This window comes from Gymnodraco acuticeps, unplaced genomic scaffold (assembly GCF_902827175.1).
Source record: "Gymnodraco acuticeps unplaced genomic scaffold, fGymAcu1.1, whole genome shotgun sequence".
Taxonomy (NCBI): domain Eukaryota; kingdom Metazoa; phylum Chordata; class Actinopteri; order Perciformes; family Bathydraconidae; genus Gymnodraco; species Gymnodraco acuticeps.
The window spans coordinates 170,229-190,583 of NW_022989974.1; the positions used below are offsets into that span (position 1 = coordinate 170,229).

The 20,355-nt window shown below is 41.9% G+C and overlaps 2 protein-coding genes across 4 annotated transcripts in view; one reads left to right on the forward strand and one right to left on the reverse strand.

Annotated features, from left to right (window-relative positions):
• tnfrsf9a (tumor necrosis factor receptor superfamily, member 9a) lies at window positions 1-4,255 on the forward strand. The gene is made up of 7 exons (XM_034211075.1): window positions 1-362; window positions 962-1,081; window positions 1,181-1,318; window positions 1,405-1,477; window positions 1,576-1,658; window positions 1,743-1,913; window positions 2,049-4,255. The coding sequence occupies exons 1-7, from the start codon at window positions 209-211 to the stop codon at window positions 2,162-2,164; spliced, it is 855 nt and encodes a 284-aa protein (XP_034066966.1). The 5' UTR covers window positions 1-208; the 3' UTR covers window positions 2,165-4,255.
• Window positions 4,062-20,355, reverse strand: part of ccdc187 (coiled-coil domain containing 187) — a 24,043-nt gene continuing 7,749 nt past the window's right edge. For 2 of the 3 annotated variants that reach the window (XM_034211072.1, XM_034211073.1), the window contains 9 exons: window positions 12,959-13,049; window positions 8,809-8,881; window positions 6,903-8,243; window positions 6,298-6,419; window positions 6,141-6,212; window positions 5,927-6,061; window positions 5,430-5,524; window positions 5,236-5,330; window positions 4,062-5,161 (listed from right to left, as the gene is read on the reverse strand). In XM_034211072.1, the coding sequence (XP_034066963.1) occupies window positions 5,013-5,161; window positions 5,236-5,330; window positions 5,430-5,524; window positions 5,927-6,061; window positions 6,141-6,212; window positions 6,298-6,419; window positions 6,903-8,243; window positions 8,809-8,881; window positions 12,959-13,049 (2,173 nt within the window). In that variant the 3' untranslated portion in view covers window positions 4,062-5,012. The remainder of the gene's footprint in view (window positions 5,162-5,235; window positions 5,331-5,429; window positions 5,525-5,926; window positions 6,062-6,140; window positions 6,213-6,297; window positions 6,420-6,902; window positions 8,244-8,808; window positions 8,882-12,958; window positions 13,050-20,355) is intronic. The other variant, XM_034211074.1, reaches the window with a different exon arrangement.

The following is a 20,355-nucleotide window of genomic DNA, read 5'->3' on the forward strand; positions in this document are numbered from 1 at the left end:
AGAGTGAGTCAGCTAAAGCCACAGCACAGAGATATTTCTTCATAGCATATTCCTTTTTCAAACCCATAACAGCTGACTCTCAAATAGACCTAAGCTACAGATTCAGAGAAACAAAAGAAGAATAAGTATCTTCTTTTTTCTTAAACAATAGTTAGTTACCTGCCATAGTTATTGGATTGGATAACCTACAGGCTGTTCTGAGGGGACTATGAGAGCTGACAGTATGGGATGGATCCTATGGGCTATAGGTGCCTCTGTGCTCATTCAGGGCTGTATGTGCAGTGCTCTGCAGACGAACAGTGGCTGCATGAAGTGGACCGAAGGACTAGGAGACAATGTTTGCTGTGAAGCCTGTAACCCTGGTAAGTAATAGCAGAGATAATGTCCATTACAATTCTGTATGGTTGTGAATTAATTGATTTAGTTCATTTATATGCAAAGATAATACTGGTAATACTGGGCTATAAAAGTTTAAAGTATCAAAATAAAAAGTTAACCTATATGGATGTGAACAACTCATATTCCAGCAGTTCCTCTGCGGTGGTGACTTGAAACCAAATATAGTTTCAGTGGTTTTTCAACTAATACCACAACAAAGAGAAAAGGCTAGGATGGTGGAACTGATCAATCTAATAATTTGGATCTGTGATAAATACTAGAATGTCAGTAACGGTTCTAAAAGTTTACCTGCTCTCGTTATGAACACCTTTTACTATATGGAAACAATTTATCTAATTGATGTCAGCTGTAACAGAGATTACAGTATAGCTTTTTGTGTCTGTTTTTTCTTTATGTTTTTATAAGTCTATACAGTATATTTTTTCTATTTGTCTTCTATTCTTATGAAAATACTTGTCTTTTATGTCTGTGTAGCTTGACGTGGAAACAATTTACATTTGATTCTTAAACCAAATATAAAATGACCAATAAATGAACCCTTTACCTTGACCCTTGTCTTTAGGACACCGCCTAATCACAGGATGTGGCCCAAAGCTAAAAGGGCTCTGTACTCCCTGTGAGGCCGGGAAATACATACTGAAACCTACAGATCTCAAATGTCAAAGGTGTTCACAGTGTGTAGGTACGTAAGCAGATCCAGACATTTCTTTACGAGCTACTACAAGCGTTCATTTCCACAAACAATCCTTTCAACTCTCTTTCTATATCTTTGAAAATGTAGGTGCTCAGGTCATGGTGAAAGAGTGCACTGCCACGACTGACACACAGTGTGGCTGCAAAGAAGGACTGACCTGTGGGGATGCCAAATGTTCCTTTTGTGTTAAAAAGTGCGACAAAGGTCAGGAACCCACAGAGACACGTAAGTAAAAATACGCTCATGACACATAAACATTCAATTTAGAGGTGATGTTGAGTGGCAAGTCAACTGAATGATTTTCGGCACAGGTTCTTGCAGACCATGTCCAGAAGGAACCTTCAATGACCAAATTCACCAGAGGTGTAAACCCTGGAGCACAGAGTGAGTTGTTACCCTGATCTCCGCAATTTGTTGTTTCTCAGCTTCACTGACTGTCCGATGTGATGAAAACTCTGATGTAAACTTTATTTTTCTCAAAGGTGTCAACATATTGTGACCAAGGGAGATGCACTTTCTGATATTACGTGTGGGGATGTTTCCGTTGACAGCTCAAAGAAACCTGGTAGGTTGATATTCTTTTTCTCTAGTGTGTTTTGGTTGTTTTTTCCTAAATCCAGCAATAATGTCTTGCTATTTCTTGTGACAGGTCCCGCAGAACAGGGATGGCCATTGTCTGTGGTCGCCACTGTGGTTCTGAGTGTGTTTAGCATAATCATCGTCCTTTTCATCACCATTTTGGCCAAGAAAAACAGCAACAAAAAAAAGGAAGACGTAAAAAAGCCAATCACATCAACGCCGATAATCACAACACCTACAGGTAGTCACCACTGCATTTCACGATAAACTATCCCAACCATATTACATGAATGATTGGGATTATGAAATATGTCTCTCAAGCCAATCTCAAATACAAGAAACAAAGTATTAAAATGTTCCTCTTTCACTTCCACAGATGATCCCAGGACGCTGATAGCAGTAGAGTGCAGTTTCCACGAGGCTCAGCAGGAGCAGGGCAGCCGCTCAGAGTTGATCGGATCCAGAGGCTCTTCGGATCAGTTCATCGCATGAATCAAAGGGGATTTTGTTACTGTTCCACACTGAAGGCCATATTTTGTTTTCGTTAAATGCAGTGAGAGGGAACAGGATATCTTTAATAAGATAAGGTGCTTGTTTTGTATACTGAACCAGGAGGAAGTCTTTTTCCTATGTTGGCTCTAAATGAAAAAGAGTAATTTGTTTACCCAGCTGTCTTTCATCCACCATATTTTGCTTTTATTAGAACAACCAAAACTACAGGGAAACTCTTGATAGGACAGGTATGAGGTCATATTTCGCTCTACAAGAATATAATTGTATCTTTTAACAATTAGATACAGTGTCATCAGGGGGAATTCTGTGGGAAAATACAAAACCATACAACAGCCTATTCATTCACCATGTAGATAATCAGACTGTATTTCCCTTTTCGGTCAGCTTGAAAGATAAGGGGGGAGTCAGTGAGCTGGGAAACGTTATGACTGATTAACCATGGCACCAGATAAAAATACATTCCATAAAAAAACGACGGTCTTTAGAAACCTGAGTAAATTATTTCCAAACAAACTGGACTTGTGCCGATGGACTGTGAAAATGTAGTGAAGTGTTTGAAATGAATGAGTTTTTGACTACTGTGATATTTACATGAGCAGTAAAGAGCTCTGTGTGAATGTGGGTAGGAGTAAGACTGACAGCAGACAGTTTGTAGTCATGCTTCAGGCTTAGCCCACATATTCCTCCAAAAATAGATGTTTTTGTTTTACTCATAGCCTGTTGTTCAACCTAGTTATCGGTTTATTGCTGAATTTGTACATTTCTCTATGTTACAGCTGACAAACTAGAACAATAGTGTGTCGATCATGATTCTATGCTGCCTCAGATGATAGGTTGTTACATATATTTATTTTATGCATCTATCGAAGATAGATTTGTGCATTATAGCAAAGCGTTAATACAGCATGACATATTTTCTCTTTCATTTTATTTAACATTGCCAGGAAGTACATGGACTTTCCAACAGCTGCTTAATTGGTGTGAAAAAGTCCAGAGCCGGGAGTTTCCCTTTTGCCAACAAGTAATCGTACCATAGGTTAAAGCACCTGGGAATGTAGTGTCTGCTTATCATGTTGGTGCTTTGGCTTCAGTTGACCCTTTTTGAGCAGGTTGAGGCATGCCTCTTGAGCAACAGTTGGGAAACACAGTGGGTATCCCAAGAGGAATGTCTATTGAGATGAAATATCAAACAATGCGATTAGTCATGGCTATTTATGATTTCTGATAAATGACTCATTTGGAAAATCCTCATGACATTGAATTGCAATTAAACAATCCTCATAAAATATCAAGAAGAGGCTCAAGGGTCAGATGGAAACCCCCTCGTCAGAATTGTACTTCTTATTGCACAATGGAGTGGGCATCTAGATCAGATCAAGTGGAACTTCTCACAAACGCATGTCGATCTTAAACTGAACTGTAGCAGGCGTATGTTTGTATGAAATGGAACGTTTGAGTAATGTGTTGCGTGGGATTAAACGTAGTCCACACCTATATGTGTGAGTAAAGACGTATGAGTCACAACCCATGGGTGGTGAGGTCTGTACAAAGACCACAGAGCTTCAGGTGCTGCCTTCACTTACCACAGGCTGTTATACAGTAACATGTTTATACGAACTGTAGCACTTTACTGTTATCTGATGTATGTATGAACTTCTTATCTGATGTATGTATGAACTTCTGAGTTGTTTCGTATATAAGTTAAGCTGTCTGCCTTATCATTGTTATTTGATTTATATCCTCACAACTGTCCAGGATTACACTCTACTATGCTGTTACACTCTACTATGCTGTTACACTCTACTATGCTGTTACACTGTACTATGCTGTTACACTGTACTATGCTGTATGTTTAGGAGTTTTCAAATAGCCAATATAATAGGATTTATTTTTTTATTTGTTGCATTTAAATACATTTACAACAATTGCATTCATAGTGGTCCACTTAAGCTGTGGCATATATTTTTTATACGTATAAAAAACACACAACCAAAAAACACAACAAATAGTGTTTTAAATGTGGAGGTTATATATATGATCATACAAAATAAAAATGCTTGTTAGAAAAAATGTTTCTGTGTATTGAATAAGGCTGCCATCATTACTGTCTGATGTTTTTAAAATCCACCTGGAAAATAAATACATTAACCAAGTTATTTCAACTTAAAATGAAGGGATATAGTATCATTTAGACATTTCAAAATGTTGTAATGGTTGTATGTTTTTCAAAAAACCCTTTAGTAAGGGTTAAATATGTTCATTTGATTGTCATCGTACTATTTTAAACTTGGCTGGAGCCATGCCAAACTGCTTGAGACAAAGTAGCAGGCACTCAGAAAGGGGAAGTCTTAAAGTAGCTTGTCTAAGATCACATCATTCAGGTTCAAAGTTTATACAAGGAACTTCTTGTTTTGTCATTTTAAATATTGGACGCTTTTGGAAGAGGCACAGAGCCAACCGGTCAGCCTGAGATTTTCGGCCTTAATTGGTAACATGAAGACATAATGGATGGATACTCACTGCTTAACTAAATAAAAACTAATTAAAGTAACAAATCGATAGAAAAAACACAAACTGTTTAAATTAAACACTCATTAACACTGAGAATTAAAATACTTTGATGAACCAACATTTTCCCTTTGAAAACCGTTACAGAATGAGTAATTATTCACTTAGTCAAGAAATATTGTAAAATGTCACTTCTGATGTGTTCCACTGGTCTAAAGTGCTAGTAGGGGGAGCTGGGAGAGAGAACTTAATCCTCTGTAGCTGCACTGATGTTTAGTGTTATATAATATATATATGCACTCCAACAGCGTGTTGAAAATTATTGTTGTTTGCAATTTTCCTTCTTCTCTTTGGGTTTTGAGCGTCCTGATTTGTCCGTTTGCCGTTTTGTCGGTGGGATGAAAGCAGGCTCTTCGAGTAGGTTGTGTAAGCCAGGATGTGGCATAGGAAGTGACTGACAGGTTGGACCTGCAATAAAAGAAAACAGGATGTGAGGGTCCACCCATTGTGGTGAAAGCTTCATCTTCCCTGTTTTTACCGACCTGCCTGTCCCACTCTGAGGCTCTCGGGGTCCGGCCTCCCGGCCCTGAAGGTCGGGTCCAGTTCCTCCGCAATGTTTCTGATCGGCTGGGCTTGTCTGTAAGCGCACATTTGAACGTCAGCATGTAAAGTAGATGCAAGACATATGGTACAAATACAGAATCAATGTCGTGTATTTTCATGTAGAGACAATTACGGTATTGTGGAGAAGGTGCTGGGTGGCTGGTTCTCTGGGGAGCAGTCCTCAGGAGGGGAAGGAAGGCCCTCTGAGTCAAGCCTCTCTCGTTGGACCTAAGTGGACAAATCAGCAAAAGCTTATTTATATAGCCCAATATCTCAAAACTCATTTATCTCAGTTAAAGATTAGCAACCATACATGACAGCACCAAAAGACAAACAAAACCACCACAAAAATAACAAAAACACAAAATAGAACGTGATATCAATAATACATAAATAAAATTGATACAAATAAAATTAGATAAAGTACATTTAAAAAAACATAAATGTAGGACTCATAGGGCAATCTTAAAACAGCTTTAACTATAGACCATAGACTTTTTTTTAACAAGAATTGTTATAATTTCATCACCTTGTTAAAATAAATTATTAAAATGATTATTGTAGCAAGTCAAAAGAGCAAAGAAAGACATTCAAGACTGTAACAGTTTGAATGATTTACAACACGTGTACCGGTCTGTCTCTTGAAGCCCGTCTGTCGTGATGACTGATCATCGATCTGTGCTCGCGCCACGACGACGGCCCTTCGAGCTCGCGGGATCTTCGCTTTGTCTTCATTTCTTGCTTCTGCATAAAGCGGGCTATTTCCTAGGGTTAAATAACAATGCATCATTCCAAAGGTAGATATTAACAATGGATGCATGGATAGTGATGACATGTTTTGTACCTCATCCTGCGCCACTTGTGCTGCTCTGAAGTCTCCCTCTGGGTAAGGACTACATGGAGAGGGCTCTGTATTCTGCACAAAACAGAAGTGAATGAAAAGAGAAACTGACTTTTTGTCCTTAACTCCTAAATCACAGCATGTCAAGAGAAACTCTTACCCTCCTCAACAGCTTTTCCTCTTCCTCCTGCAGCTTTTGAGCAAGTTCTTCATCCTTTAGGACCTGATGCAGCTCCCCCAGGTCCAGGCTCTCCCCCACTGGCTCCGGTTGCAATGACTCTCCTGGGGGGGGGGGGGGAATGACTGTTAAATTCAAAGGAACCGAAGTGTGATGCATACATGGAGTAAGGAAAGTCCATAACACATGAAAATCAGGGATGAATCACACAAATGTTCTGAAACAGAGGCAGCGATGACATTTGAATCACACTTAGAGATGAAAGGATGCAGCATGTAAGGGCATGCTGCTAGGTGTTTTTTTTTTAAAAGGCACCCCTTAGTACTTATCCCCTCACCACATCAAAACTAAAAGGAATGAAGATGAAGATAAGAATGAAAGCCCACACTAAAGATTGTTTCAGGACTACTGGAGTCATAGATGTGGACAGGAGAGACCTTCAGTGAGAGACCCCAAGTGAAACCCACATTAGTCCAGATTAGACGATGATTGAGGGAAGATGAAAGGAGTGGATGTACACAGAGAGGTGTACATCTTTGGAAGTCTTTTCTCTGCAGATTGGAGTTGGCGGCAGTTCTGGGTTTTACCTGCTGCCTCGTGCCTCGACCTATCTCCTGTTGGAGCCCGGCTGCTGCTGCTGAGGCTCTGGCTGCGCTGTGAGGCTCTGCGATGGGGCCGCTCCACTCTCCTCTCCACCTCCTGCTCCTCCTCTGAGCTCAACCTTTCCTCTATGGTCTGGTGCCAACGCCTGCGTTCGCTCGTTGTCCTTTTGACCCTGCTTCCATTTGTATTCCTCTCCCTCTCGTCATCATTAGTGTATCCGTGCTCTTTCCACCTTCTGCTGCCTCCCCTTTCTCTGCTAGGAAGATGTGAGTCTCTCCGACTAATCTCATAAACCTTTTCATCATGCTCCACATTATTTTGCAGCCGGTCTTCTGTGTGATCTCTCCCACTGTTCTCTCGGTGTGACGACCTCCTCCTCTCCCGGGTATCTCCATGGAAACTGTGCCTGGTGTTGGCAGCTCTTTGGAAGACTCTCTGATGTGGTAGGGAGTCGCCGCAGGAGACCTCACTCCCATGAAGCACCTGGCTGTCTCTGCTTTGAGGCCCTATTTGAAGTGGCGCCCCGTTGCCGCCCAACCTCACAGGCACGCCCCTCTCTCTGAGGACCTGGCCCAGCATCTCCCAGACTCCTCTGCTCTTACCCTGCTGCGGCCTTATAGAGCTCCTGGAGTTGTCCTGAAAATGCACACGTTTGTCGGGGTTGTCCCTATAGCTCCAGGTCCTCGCTAAGTCTTTGTTGTTGTGTTGACCCCCGTCGTGTAGCCTGACAGATTCACTACGACTACATCGCTTTTCTCTTACTTCCACTAACCTACAGTCTTTATCCTGATCCCTGCTCCTGTGCGAACCCTCATACTCCTCACTATGGCACCTTGCTTGATCCCAAACTCTGGGCCTCCTCTCCTCTAGGTCGGCATTTTCATAATGTTCCTGATTCAACTCTCCTCTCTCTTGCTCTGTAAAGCTGCTACGAGAGGAAAGACTTCTACAGTTTCTCTCTTCTGGCTGATTTGAAGATGCCCGTCGTCGAGGGGGTGCCGTGTTGAGTCTTTCATTCAGTCTCTGGGACCAGACAGTGAGCTGTTCAGAGAACACTGTGTCCGAGTCCTCTGAATCCTCACTCACACGCTCACCCCTGATTCCCCTTTTGGAATCTGCGTGTCCTTGATTTGACCCTGAATTTGTGTTTCTCTGAGCTGCTACCCCCCTGAGGGAGTCAGCCTGAGGACGAGTTAAGTCTGAATGGTTGAGAGAGGTAGAACATTGCCACCTGCTGGTGCTAGATGAGTACTGCTCCTCCCCTTGGTGTGGGCTGCTGAGTGTGTGCTGGTGTGGAGATGGCAGTGCAGGATCACTGGTGCTGCCTTTAGTAATGCCAACATGCAAACACAAAAGCAGGGTGCATGGGTGAGGCTGTTAGCAGGAACTATTAAAGAGGTGCTGTTATTATAAGGTAATACACTGCATTCAATATATGTATTATATCAATGTTTTAGACACAACTAAAACATTTGGTAACATGAATACCTTGTAAACACAACATTAAAAGACATGCATGTTAGTTGCAGCTGATTCATAACATTATGGAGATAAAATACTGTAGATGTTTGGAATGTTTTGTTCATGCTGTTATATATTGAGAGAGCGTGTTAAAGTAGAACAATAATAGGCATTAGCAGTGCAGCAAAGCATGGTTACAGAGAGGCTGAACAAGCTGTGGTGTTTGTCTTACATTAAGTGCAACTGAAAAGTCTCTCAATCTTAGAAACAAACCCACATACTATACCAAGTACACAACACACTTTTCTTTTTCAATAAGTCCCTACAAACTAAACAAATCCTCACAATCTATTAAAGATTTGTTTGCAGTATCTAATGTTCGCTGACAAATGTTCTCAAATAGGAATAGAGGCAGAACAAAGACGGTACCTTCACTGCCCTGCCCTCTGCTCCGCCTCGTGATTCTCTGCTTCTCCTCTTCTTGCAATCGTTTAGCGATTTCCTGTGGAGACACAGACATGTTGAATGCTTCTCTGCATTGTAAACCATAATGAGTAACCTATTAGGAATCTAGGCTAAATGAAGATTACAGAGTGCTAAACTGAGCAGTCGAATAAGGAAATAAAAGTAGATACATTCCTAGTCCTTTTTAGGCTATGAAAATAATGATCTATTAGATTGAAGTGACTAAGCTACAACCTTTTATTTCACCCAGTATCAAAGTCAATAATAAGATTATAAACTTATTTTTGGCTAATTCATTTAAAATCAAAACATAATTATGAACATGATAATGAAATGATCTGGATAATAGCATTACAAAATGTCAACAAGCTCCACTCACAGAGAGGATTTACCGCTGGACGGCAAATAAAGACATACTTGTATCTGTGCCGTTTCCAACCAGCAGATGGCAGCATAACATAGAAAGTGTAAGAAGAAAGCAAGGTGGCATCTGTTTCCACAAGCTACTTCAAAATAAATCATATTACAAAATCTATAGGACACTTTGAATGTAATCTAATATATGCCTTTCTTATTTCCACAATGTACAACAAAGTATCTTGCTGTAGATGCTGCTTGTCTGTTTAACATCACCATGTTCTTCCCTAAAGAGCTTGAGGTTCTATTTGATTTGATATACATGTATATATTATAAGCTTTCAAGTCACAACACAAAGAAAACATGAAACCAAATTCTTTACCCCGTTCAGAGGTGATTGGATTTACTGAGTTTACATCAAGCAGGAATGTAATTAATCTACATCCGGCATGTCTACAGAGCCGCTCACCGAATGCATGTTGGTTGACATTGTGCCACTTCTGAGGTGATCTGACATCTGAGCTCTGAGTAGCCACACCTATTACTTCAGGCAGAGCTGTAGCTGACTCTATGGAGACTAGTAGACGACATGAGAGACAAACAAACTGTTAATCTCCTTTAGCATGAACTCTGGAGCGGAAACACTCCAACAGAAGCAGGGTAACAACGGGACTGTTACACCTGAAGTAACAGCTTGTCACTGGGGAATGCCCACTGACCAAAGCTGATGTACTTGACTGCTCTCTGAAGGAGAACCACCCACCATGTTCTGTTACTTTCCATTTAAAAGGCTAATAATGTTCTTCACAAATCAGCTAATTCTACTGGTGAATTCTATAAAACCTCTCTGGAGGCCGCAGTTTGCAACATCATAACTAAAAGCCACCACAGCTCCTTTTGCTTTACAATCCGGGCTCGCGTGTCCACCACTTTGCCAGCATCAGCAGACAATAAGCAGCTTGCCATGGCAGGTGAGGCGTGGGGGGCCGCGGGGATCTGGCATTTAAAAAAGTGCACAGTCTGGTGCATTCTGTTCATTAATTAAAGACACAATCTACAGGGAGGCAAATATTTAATCAACAGCTCTGATCAGCCGCTCATTAAGGAAGGCTAACGGGAGAGTTCATAGTTAATCATTTAATCCTTACATTAATACTCTTAAAAATAAATGATAACATGCACACAGGAATAGATGCCATTTGTTGGATAACCTAGCATGACTTTTAACCCAGTGGGTGAAAGTCCCCTTTATTCCCAGTGTAGTGTAGACACTTCATGTTGGTTCCAACTTACCCAGAGTGTTCAAAGCCAAACCCCTTCAATAACGATGAATGAGCCCCACGGCCTCTGACCTCACAGCCTCTAAACAAGGAGCTTTTATAAGCCCGTCCAAGGCAGCCTGCTCTAAAAAGGAAACTGCAGGCTAAAGGAAAATATTATGCCGGAGCGGCTTTGTGACGCAGACCACTCGGCCGGGCCAGCTGGGGAGCTTCATGGCAGTTGGCTTTTTCCCCCACAATGCCCTTTTTCTTACACAGCCCAAATCTGATGTTGAGAAATGCACATGGGGGTGTAAACATGCACAGACCGTAAGATGGTTTTGAGGCTCTGGGCACTGGAACAACAACAGAGAGGAGATTGATGGGAACCATCTGGTTGCCCAGTCGTGCTGGGGTTGCAACTTCAAGAACAACTGCTTATGTATTTACAAAGATTTAGACAGACCTAGTGCTGTCCCTCAATTTAGAACTAGGGTAAATGAAAAACAAAAGGCAATCATCACTGCAAAATGTAGATCTTGTCATATGCGTTTTAAATATGTTACCATATTGTTTACGACCAAAAACAAGAGCGCTCTTAGCTCTGTGAGGCTTTCTTTTTGGCTACATTTGAATATCAGCATGCCAACATGTCAATATTAACATGCTGATGTTCAGCAGGTATGGTCAGGATCTCATGTTAACCCAATACTATTTGCTCATTAGTATTGAGAACAAATAACAACTGTGGTGGATGAGAATATTTTGCATGTATTAGGTCATAAACTGAAGTCTCAGACAAATTCCGTTTTTGACCTGATGATGGCACCAGATGGAAAGTGATGGGATTACTAAAGTTAATACGATTTAATAAGAGGGGAAATGATTGTCTGTCCCACATGTTTTGTAGATTTTCAGTCTGGTTTAAAGCTGGTGGACAGAAGAATCTATCGAAGTGACGCCGCTAGCAGTGAAAAACTATCCTTTAAATCAAACTTAAAATGTGTATAACATTTAAAGGAGAAATTAAGTAACATGGTCGATCTGTTCAATGGAAAGGACAAGCAAAAAAGCCTGAGTCACTTTCTTGATTAAAAACAGCGTATAGATAATGTTTTTACCTAACCTGCCTCATACTCAAACTGCACAGTTAAGGTTGTACACATGTCAAGTGTGCTCATCCTGTGAGGCTTAATAAGCACATGAGTGTGCTCTGTACGAAGAGGTTGATGGGCAACGACTGGAATTCACCACCAGAGGAATAGCTGGAGATGGGTATCTGACAGGTTGTGTCTCTCTCTGTTTAACAGCTGACTTTGCTCATACATCAGAGGCGCCGGGCAGCACTCTGCAGCAAGAGCCATTTATTATGGATTCAGTCAGTCCTAAGAGAGCGCAGAGTGAACCATATCATACTCCCTGACCTGCTGGTAACAAGGAGATAATTAAATGATATACAAGTATGTCCTGGTAGCCATAAAAGTCTATGAGTCCCTGTGCTGAATGAGCTGCAGTTTACGGTGATGTTTTAAGTTTGTGCCAAGTCCTCTGTGTCCAGAGCTCTTTAGTTTAAGTTGCACGGAAGCATTCATCTACTTTCAAAAGCAGCTTTATTTTCTGCACCACGTCCAACAGAATGCAACATTTACTGGGTCCGATAATCCTATTGCATTTTCCATTAACACTTTGTCTATTGTGGCTCTAACCAGATACTTACTTCTTACATCAGAAATCTATTGTAACTGACAGGAAAGCAACTTTAAACCCTACGTTGGTGAGTGGTGGATACTCAAAGAGGCCTTTTAGGTGGAATATCCCTTTAAGAAATACTCTTCCCCCTAACGTTCTGTTTAATCACTGCATTGGGCCAACTTGTCCATAAAGGAAAGCGTCTCGCTGTGCTCCGGTTGCTGACGGTAACCTGACACCCGCAGGAAAGGATTTGTTCCTCTTTCAGTAGCAAATCTCTTGAAATGTTTTGATGACACTTTTGCTTTCATATTATGTCTTTCGAACAACTTTCGGTTCCAAGCTTACCTCGACCATTTTCAACCTTAATCAGTCACTCAAGGGGCATGACTACTTCTATGTTCCACAACATTCCCTTTATAGTTATGGTGAAAAGAAAGATTATAATTTCCATAATTAATATCATATAATTGACTGAAGTGAGGGTCCTTTCTATTGTGAGTTTCCTCACATCAGCTTTCAAGCATCAGGTGAACTGAGTGCATGCTTTGCTGTCTTCTGTGATGGTCGGACAAGTTCAAATGTCCATGACTTTCTCAGTATTTGCTCAATCTCGCTTGCCTTTTCATCCATAAAGGGACTACTTACTGATTGTTTTCACTGCAAAAGAGGATCAAATCGATATTTGAATTTGCATTTGTTGATTTAGCAGTCAGAAAAAAAATGGCTAGATCTGTAATGTACTAATTAGAGAAATCTTAACTAGACGCAGACATAATAATACATTTCCCAACAGTCTTTTTCTCACCTCATCCTCCTGCTCCCTCCTCCGGGCCTGCTCAGAACAGCGCTGGATCTCCTCCTGGATTAAACGAGCGTACTCAAAGTCTTCCTCCTCTCTAGCAGACAGAAAGGTAAGACAATTACTTTTTACACTTGTGACTCATGTTATATACCAACATGGTTTCTAACGGATGAGCGTTACACCAATTTAAATAAAAATAACATAATGCATGGTAAATCTTCAGTTAAGTAAGTAAGTCAAACTTTATTTATATAGCACCCTTCTCAACACGGATGTACAAAGTGCTTTACAGTACACAATCCACAGTACAACTATAACATGTAGAATAAAAGGCATAAAACAACATACCAGTTAAAGAAAGCTACAAACTCACCTCCTCCGACGACCCAAAGGCCTGTCGGAAGAGGTGGGTCTTTAACTGTCCCTTAAAAATCTCTATTGAGGCAGAGGTTTTTATTTTCTGGGGGAGTTCGTTCCATAGCCTTGAAAGGCACGGTCACCCTTGGTCTTTAGCCTGGTTCGGGGTACCCTAGGAGGCCTTGGGGTGGATCAGGTCATTGATGTAGGCTGGGGCTTGGCCATGGACAGCTCTATATGTAAAAACTAGGACCTTAAATTGGGTTCTGAGATGAACAGGGAGCCAGTGCAGGGCAGAAAGGATCGAAGTGATGTGGCATGTTTTTTTTGGAACGAGTGAGCAATCTGCCTGCAGCGTTTTGGACCTGTTGTAACCGGTTTATTGAAGTTGTGTTGAGGCAGGAGAACAGAGCATTACAGTAATCAAGCCGGGATGAAATAAAGGCATGAATAGGCATCTCCATTTCTGCGTTTGATAGAACTCCCCTGAGCTTGGCAATGTTTCTGAGATGGAAAAAACAGGTACGGGTCAGGAGTTTGATGTGTTTGACTCTAGTAGCATAGACTGATCGAAAGTTACACCAAGGTTTTTTATGTTTGCCCTTATGTTACCACTGAATGAACCCAGGTGGCTTGCTACCTTAGAGGCGATGCTATCAGCCGTTTTCGAAGCATTGAGCTGTACAGTGAGAGATGTGTTACAGTGTGAGATGTGTTACAGTGTGAGATGTGTTGGAGTGTGAGATGTGTTACAGTGTGAGATGTGTTACAGTGTGAGATGTGTTGGAGTGTGAGATGTGTTATAGTGTGAGATGTGTTGGAGTGTGAGATGTGTTGCAGTGTGAGATGTGTTGGAGTGTGAGATGTGTTGGAGTGTGAGATGTGTTAAAGTGTGAGATGTGTTGGAGTGTGAGATGTGTTACAGTGAGAGATGTGTTACAGTGTGAGATGTGTTACAGTGTGAGATGTGTTACAGTGTGAGATGTGTTACAGTGTGAGATGTGTTACAGTGTGAGATGTGTTGGAGTGTGAGATGTGTTACAGTGAGAGATGTGTTACAGTGTGAGATGTGCTGCAGTGTGAGATGTGTTGGAGTGTGAGATGTGTTGCAGTGTGAGATGTGTTACAGTGTGAGATGTGTTGGAGTGTGAGATGTGTTACAGTGTGAGATGTGTTACAGTGTGAGATGTGTTGGAGTGTGAGATGTGTTGCAGTGTGAGATGTGTTACAGTGTGAGATGTGCTGCAGTGTGAGATGTGTTGGAGTGTGAGATGTGTTTGCAGTTGTGAGAATGTGTTACAGTGTGAGATGTGTTGGAGTGTGAGATGTGTTACAGTGTGAGATGTGTTGCAGTGTGAGATGTGTTGCAGTGAGAGATGTGTTACAGTGTGAGATGTGTTACAGTGTGAGATGTGTTGCAGTGTGAGATGTGTTACAGTGTGAGATGCGTTACAGTGTGAGATGCGTTGCAGTGTGAGATGCGTTACAGTGTGAGATGCGTTACAGTGTGAGATGCGTTACAGTGTGAGATGCGTTACAGTGTGAGATGTGTTGGAGTGTGAGATGTGTTACAGTGTGAGATGTGTTGGAGTGTGAGATGTGTTACAGTGTGAGATGTGTTGGAGTGTGAGATGTGTTGGAGTGTGAGATGTGTTACAGTGTGAGATGTGTTGCAGTGTGAGATGTGTTGGAGTGTGAGATGTGTTGGAGTGTGAGATGTGTTGGAGTGTGAGATGTGTTGGAGTGTGAGATGTGTTGGAGTGTGAGATGTGTTACAGTGTGAGATGTGTTACAGTGTGAGATGTGTTACAGTGTGAGATGTGTTGGAGTGTGAGATGTGTTATAGTGTGAGATGTGTTGGAGTGTGAGAGGTGTTACAGTGTGAGATGTGTTGGAGTGTGAGATATGTTGGAGTGTGAGATGTGTTACAGTGTGAGATGTGTTAAAGTGTGAGATGTGTTAAAGTGTGAGATGTGTTAAAGTGTGAGATGTGCTGCAGTGTGAGATGTGTTACAGTGTGAGATGTGTTACAGTGTGAGATGTGCTGCAGTGTGAGATGTGTTACAGTGTGAGATGTGTTACAGTGTGAGATGTGTTGGAGTGAGAGATGTGTTACAGTGAGAGATGTGTTACAGTGTGAGATGTGTTACAGTGTGAGATGTGCTGCAGTGTGAGATGTGTTGGAGTGTGAGATGTGTTGCAGTGTGAGATGTGTTACAGTGTGAGATGTGTTACAGTGTGAGATGTGTTGGAGTGTGAGATGTGTTACAGTGTGAGATGTGTTACAGTGTGAGATGTGTTGGAGTGTGAGATGTGTTGGAGTGTGAGATGTGTTACAGTGTGAGATGTGTTACAGTGTGAGATGTGTTACAGTGTGAGATGTGTTACAGTGTGAGATGTGTTACAGTGTGAGATGTGTTACAGTGTGAGATGTGTTACAGTGTGAGATGTGTTACAGTGTGAGATGTGTTGCAGTGAGAGATGTGTTGCAGTGTGAGATGTGTTGCAGTGAGAGATGTGTTGCAGTGAGAGATGTGTTACAGTGAGAGATGTGTTACAGTGAGAGATGTGTTGCAGTGTGATATGTGTTACAGTGTGAGATGTGTTGGAGTGTGAGATGTGTTACAGTGTGAGATGTGTTACAGTGTGAGATGTGTTACAGTGTGAGATGTGTTAGAGTGTGAGATGTGTTACAGTGTGAGATGTGTTACAGTGTGAGATGTGTTACAGTGTGAGATGTGTTGCAGTGTGAAATGCGTTGGAGTGTGAGATGTGTTGGAGTGTGAGATGTGTTACAGTGTGAGATGTGTTGCAGTGTGAGATGTGTTGGAGTGTGAGATGTGTTACAGTGTGAGATGTGTTACAGTGTGAGATGTGTTACAGTGTGAGATGTGTTACAGTGTGAGATGTGTTACAGTGTGAGATGTGTTACAGTGTGAGATGTGCTGCAGTGTGAGATGTGTTGGAGTGTGAGATGTGTTGCAGTGTGAGATGTGTTACAGTGTGAGATGTGTTGGAGTGTGAGATGTGTTACAGTGAGAGATGTGTTACAGTGTGAGATGTGTTGCAGTGTGAGATGTGTTGCAGTGTGAGATGTGTTACAGTGTGAGATGTGTTACAGTGTGAGATGTGTTGCAGTGTGAGATGTGTTGCAGTGTGAGATGTGTTACAGTGTGAGATGTGTTACAGTGTGAGATGTGTTACAGTGTGAGATGTGTTACAGTGTGAGATGTGTTGCAGTGTGAGATGTGTTGCAGTGTGAGATGTGTTACAGTGTGAGATGTGTTACAGTGTGAGATGTGTTGCAGTGAGAGATGTGTTGCAGTGTGATATGTGTTACAGTGTGATATGTGTTACAGTGTGAGATGTGTTGCAGTGTGAGATGTGTTACAGTGTGAGATGTGTTACAGTGAGAGATGTGTTACAGTGAGAGATGTGTTGCAGTGTGATATGTGTTACAGTGTGAGATGTGTTGCAGTGTGAGATGTGTTGGAGTGTGAGATGTGTTACAGTGTGAGATGTGTTACAGTGTGAGATGTGTTACAGTGTGAGATGTGTTACAGTGTGAGATGTGTTGGAGTGTGAGATGTGTTGGAGTGTGAGATGTGTTACAGTGTGAGATGTGTTACAGTGTGAGATGTGTTACAGTGTGAGATGTGTTACAGTGTGAGATGTGTTGCAGTGTGAAATGCGTTGGAGTGTGAGATGCGTTACAGTGTGAGATGTGTTACAGTGTGAGATGTGTTGCAGTGTGAGATGTGTTGGAGTGTGAGATGTGTTACAGTGTGAGATGTGTTACAGTGTGAGATGTGTTGGAGTGTGAGATGTGTTACAGTGAGAGATGTGTTGCAGTGTGAGATGTGTTACAGTGTGAGATGTGTTACAGTGTGAGATGTGTTACAGTGTGAGATGTGTTACAGTGTGAGATGTGTTGGAGTGTGAGATGTGTTGGAGTGTGAGATGTGTTACAGTGTGAGATGTGTTACAGTGTGAGATGTGTTACAGTGAGAGATGTGTTGCAGTGTGAGATGTGTTACAGTGTGAGATGTGTTACAGTGTGAGATGTGTTACAGTGTGAGATGTGTTGGAGTCTGAGATGTGTTGGAGTGTGAGATGTGTTACAGTGTGAGATGTGTTACAGTGTGAGATGTGTTACAGTGTGAGATGTGTTACAGTGTGAGATGTGTTGCAGTGTGAGATGTGTTGGAGTGTGAGATGTGTTGGAGTGTGAGATGTGTTACAGTGAGAGATGTGTTGCAGTGTGAGATGTGTTACAGTGTGAGATGTGTTACAGTGTGAGATGTGTTGCAGTGTGAGATGTGTTGGAGTGTGAGATGTGTTGGAGTGTGAGATGTGTTACAGTGTGAGATGTGTTGGAGTGTGAGATGTGTTACAGTGTGAGATGTGTTGGAGTGTGAGATGTGTTACAGTGTGAGATGTGTTATAGTGTGAGATGTGTTGGAGTGTGAGATGTGTTGCAGTGTGAGATGTGTTACAGTGTGAGATGTGTTGGAGTGTAAGATGTGTTACAGTGTGAGATGTGTTGGAGTGTGAGATGTGTTGGAGTGTGAGATGTGTTACAGTGTGAGATGTGTTAAAGTGTGAGATGTGTTAAAGTGTGAGATGTGTTAAAGTGTGAGATGTGTTACAGTGTGAGATGTGTTACAGTGTGAGATGTGTTACAGTGTGAGATGTGTTGGAGTGTGAGATGTGTTACAGTGTGAGATGTGTTGGAGTGTGAGATGTGTTACAGTGAGAGATGGGTTACAGTGTGAGATGTGTTACAGTGTGAGATGTGTTGGAGTGTGAGATGTGTTGGAGTGTGAGATGTGTTACAGTGTGAGATGTGTTACAGTGTGAGATGTGTTACAGTGTGAGATGTGTTACAGTGAGAGATGTGTTACAGTGTGAGATGTGCTGCAGTGTGAGATGTGTTGGAGTGTGAGATGTGTTGCAGTGTGAGATGTGTTACAGTGTGAGATGTGTTACAGGAGTGTGAGATGTGTTTGAGGGTGAGATGTGTTACGTGTGAGATGTGTTACAGTGTGAGATGTGTTACAGTGTGAGATGTGTTGGAGTGTGAGATGGTGTGGAGTGTGAGATGTGTTGCAGTGTGAGATGTGTTACAGTGTGAGATGTGTTGGAGTGTGAGATTGTGTTACAGTGTGAGATGTGTTACAGTGGTGAGATGTGTTGGAGTGTGAGATGTGTACAGTGTGAGATGTGTTGGAGTGTGAGATGTGTTACAGTGAGAGATGTGTTAAAGTGTGAGATGTGTTAAAGTGTGAGATGTGTTACAGTGTGAGATGTGTTGGAGTGTGAGATGTGTTACAGTGTGAGATGTGTTGGAGTGTGAGATGTGTTGGAGTGTGAGATGTGTTGGAGTGTGAGATGTGTTACAGTGTGAGATGTGTTACAGTGTGAGATGTGTTATAGTGTGAGATGTGTTGGAGTGTAAGATGTGTTACAGTGTGAAGATGTGTTGGAGTGGTAAGATGTGGTTACAGTGAGAGATGTGTTAAAGTGTGAAGATGTGTTGGAGTGTGAGATGGTGTTACGAGTGTGAGATGTGTGGAAGTGTGAGAGGTGTTACAGTGAGAGATGTGTTAAAGTGTGAGATGATGTTGGAGTGTGAGATGTGTTACACGTGTGAGGATGTGTTATAGTGTGAGATGTTGTTGCAGTGTTGAGATGTGTTATAGTGTGAGATGTGTGTGGAGTGTGAGATGTGTTACAGTGTGAGATGTGTTGGAGTGGTGAGATGTGTTACAGTGTGAGATGTGTTTGGTGTGTGAGATGTGTTGGAGTGTAAGATGTGTACAGTGTGAGATGTGGTTGGGAGTGTGAGATGTTGTTGGAGTGTGAGATGTGTTACAGTGTGAGATGTGTTAAAGTGTGAGATGTGTTACAGTGTGAGATGTGTTGGAGTGTAAGATGTGTTACAGTGTGAGATGTGTTGGAGTGTGAGATGTGTTAAAGTGTGAGATGTGTTACAGTGAGAGATGTGTTGGAGTGTGAGATGTGTTAAAGTGTGAGATGTGTTACAGTGTGAGATGTGTTACAGTGAGAGATGTGTTACAGTGAGAGATGTGTTACAGTGTGAGATGTGTTACAGTGAGAGATGTGTTACAGTGTGAGATGTGTTACAGTGTGAGATGTGTTGGAGTGTGAGATGTGTTACAGTGTGAGATGTGTTAAAGTGTGAGATGTGTTGGAGTGTGAGATGTGTTGCAGTGTGAGATGTGTTACAGTGTGAGATGTGTAACAGTGTGAGATGTGTTGGAGTGTGAGATGTGTTGCAGTGTGAGATGTGTTACAGTGTGAGATGTGTTGCAGTGTGAGATGTGTTACAGTGTGAGATGTGTTGGAGTGTGAGATGTGTTACAGTGTGAGATGTGTTGGAGTGTGAGATGTGTTACAGTATGAGATGTGTTACAGTGTGAGATGTGTTACAGTGTGAGATGTGTTGGAGTGTGAGATGTGTTGGAGTGTGAGATGTGTTACAGTGTGAGATGTGTTACAGTGTGAGATGTGTTACAGTGTGAGATGTGTTGGAGTGTGAGATGTGTTACAGTGTGAGATGTGTTACAGTGTGAGATGTGTTGGAGTGTGAGATGTGTTACAGTGTGAGATGTGTTACAGTGTGAGATGTGTTACAGTGTGAGATGTGTTACAGTGTGAGATGTGTTACAGTGTGAGATGTGTTGGAGTGTGAGATGTGTTGGAGTGTGAGATGTGTTACAGTGTGAGATGTGTTGCAGTGTGAGATGTGTTGCAGTGAGAGATGTGTTACAGTGTGAGATGTGTTGCAGTGAGAGATGTGTTACAGTGAGAGATGTGTTACAGTGAGAGATGTGTTGCAGTGTGATATGTGTTACAGTGTGAGATGTGTTGCAGTGTGAGATGTGTTACAGTGTGAGATGTGTTGCAGTGTGAGATGCGTTGGAGTGTGAGATGTGTTGCAGTGTGAGATGCGTTGGAGTGTGAGATGTGTTGGAGTGTGAGATGTGTTACAGTGTGAGATGTGTTACAGTGTGAGATGT

Coding starts and splice junctions, on each gene's coding strand:
- tnfrsf9a (XM_034211075.1), top strand. CDS start 209: ATGAGAGCTGACAGTATGGGATGGATCCTATGGGCTATAGGTGCCTCT. Junction 1,082..1,180: donor AAGGTGTTCACAGTGTGTAG/GTACGTAAGCAG, acceptor TTGAAAATGTAG/GTGCTCAGGTCATGGTGAAA. Junction 1,478..1,575: donor TGTAAACCCTGGAGCACAGA/GTGAGTTGTTAC, acceptor TTTTTCTCAAAG/GTGTCAACATATTGTGACCA.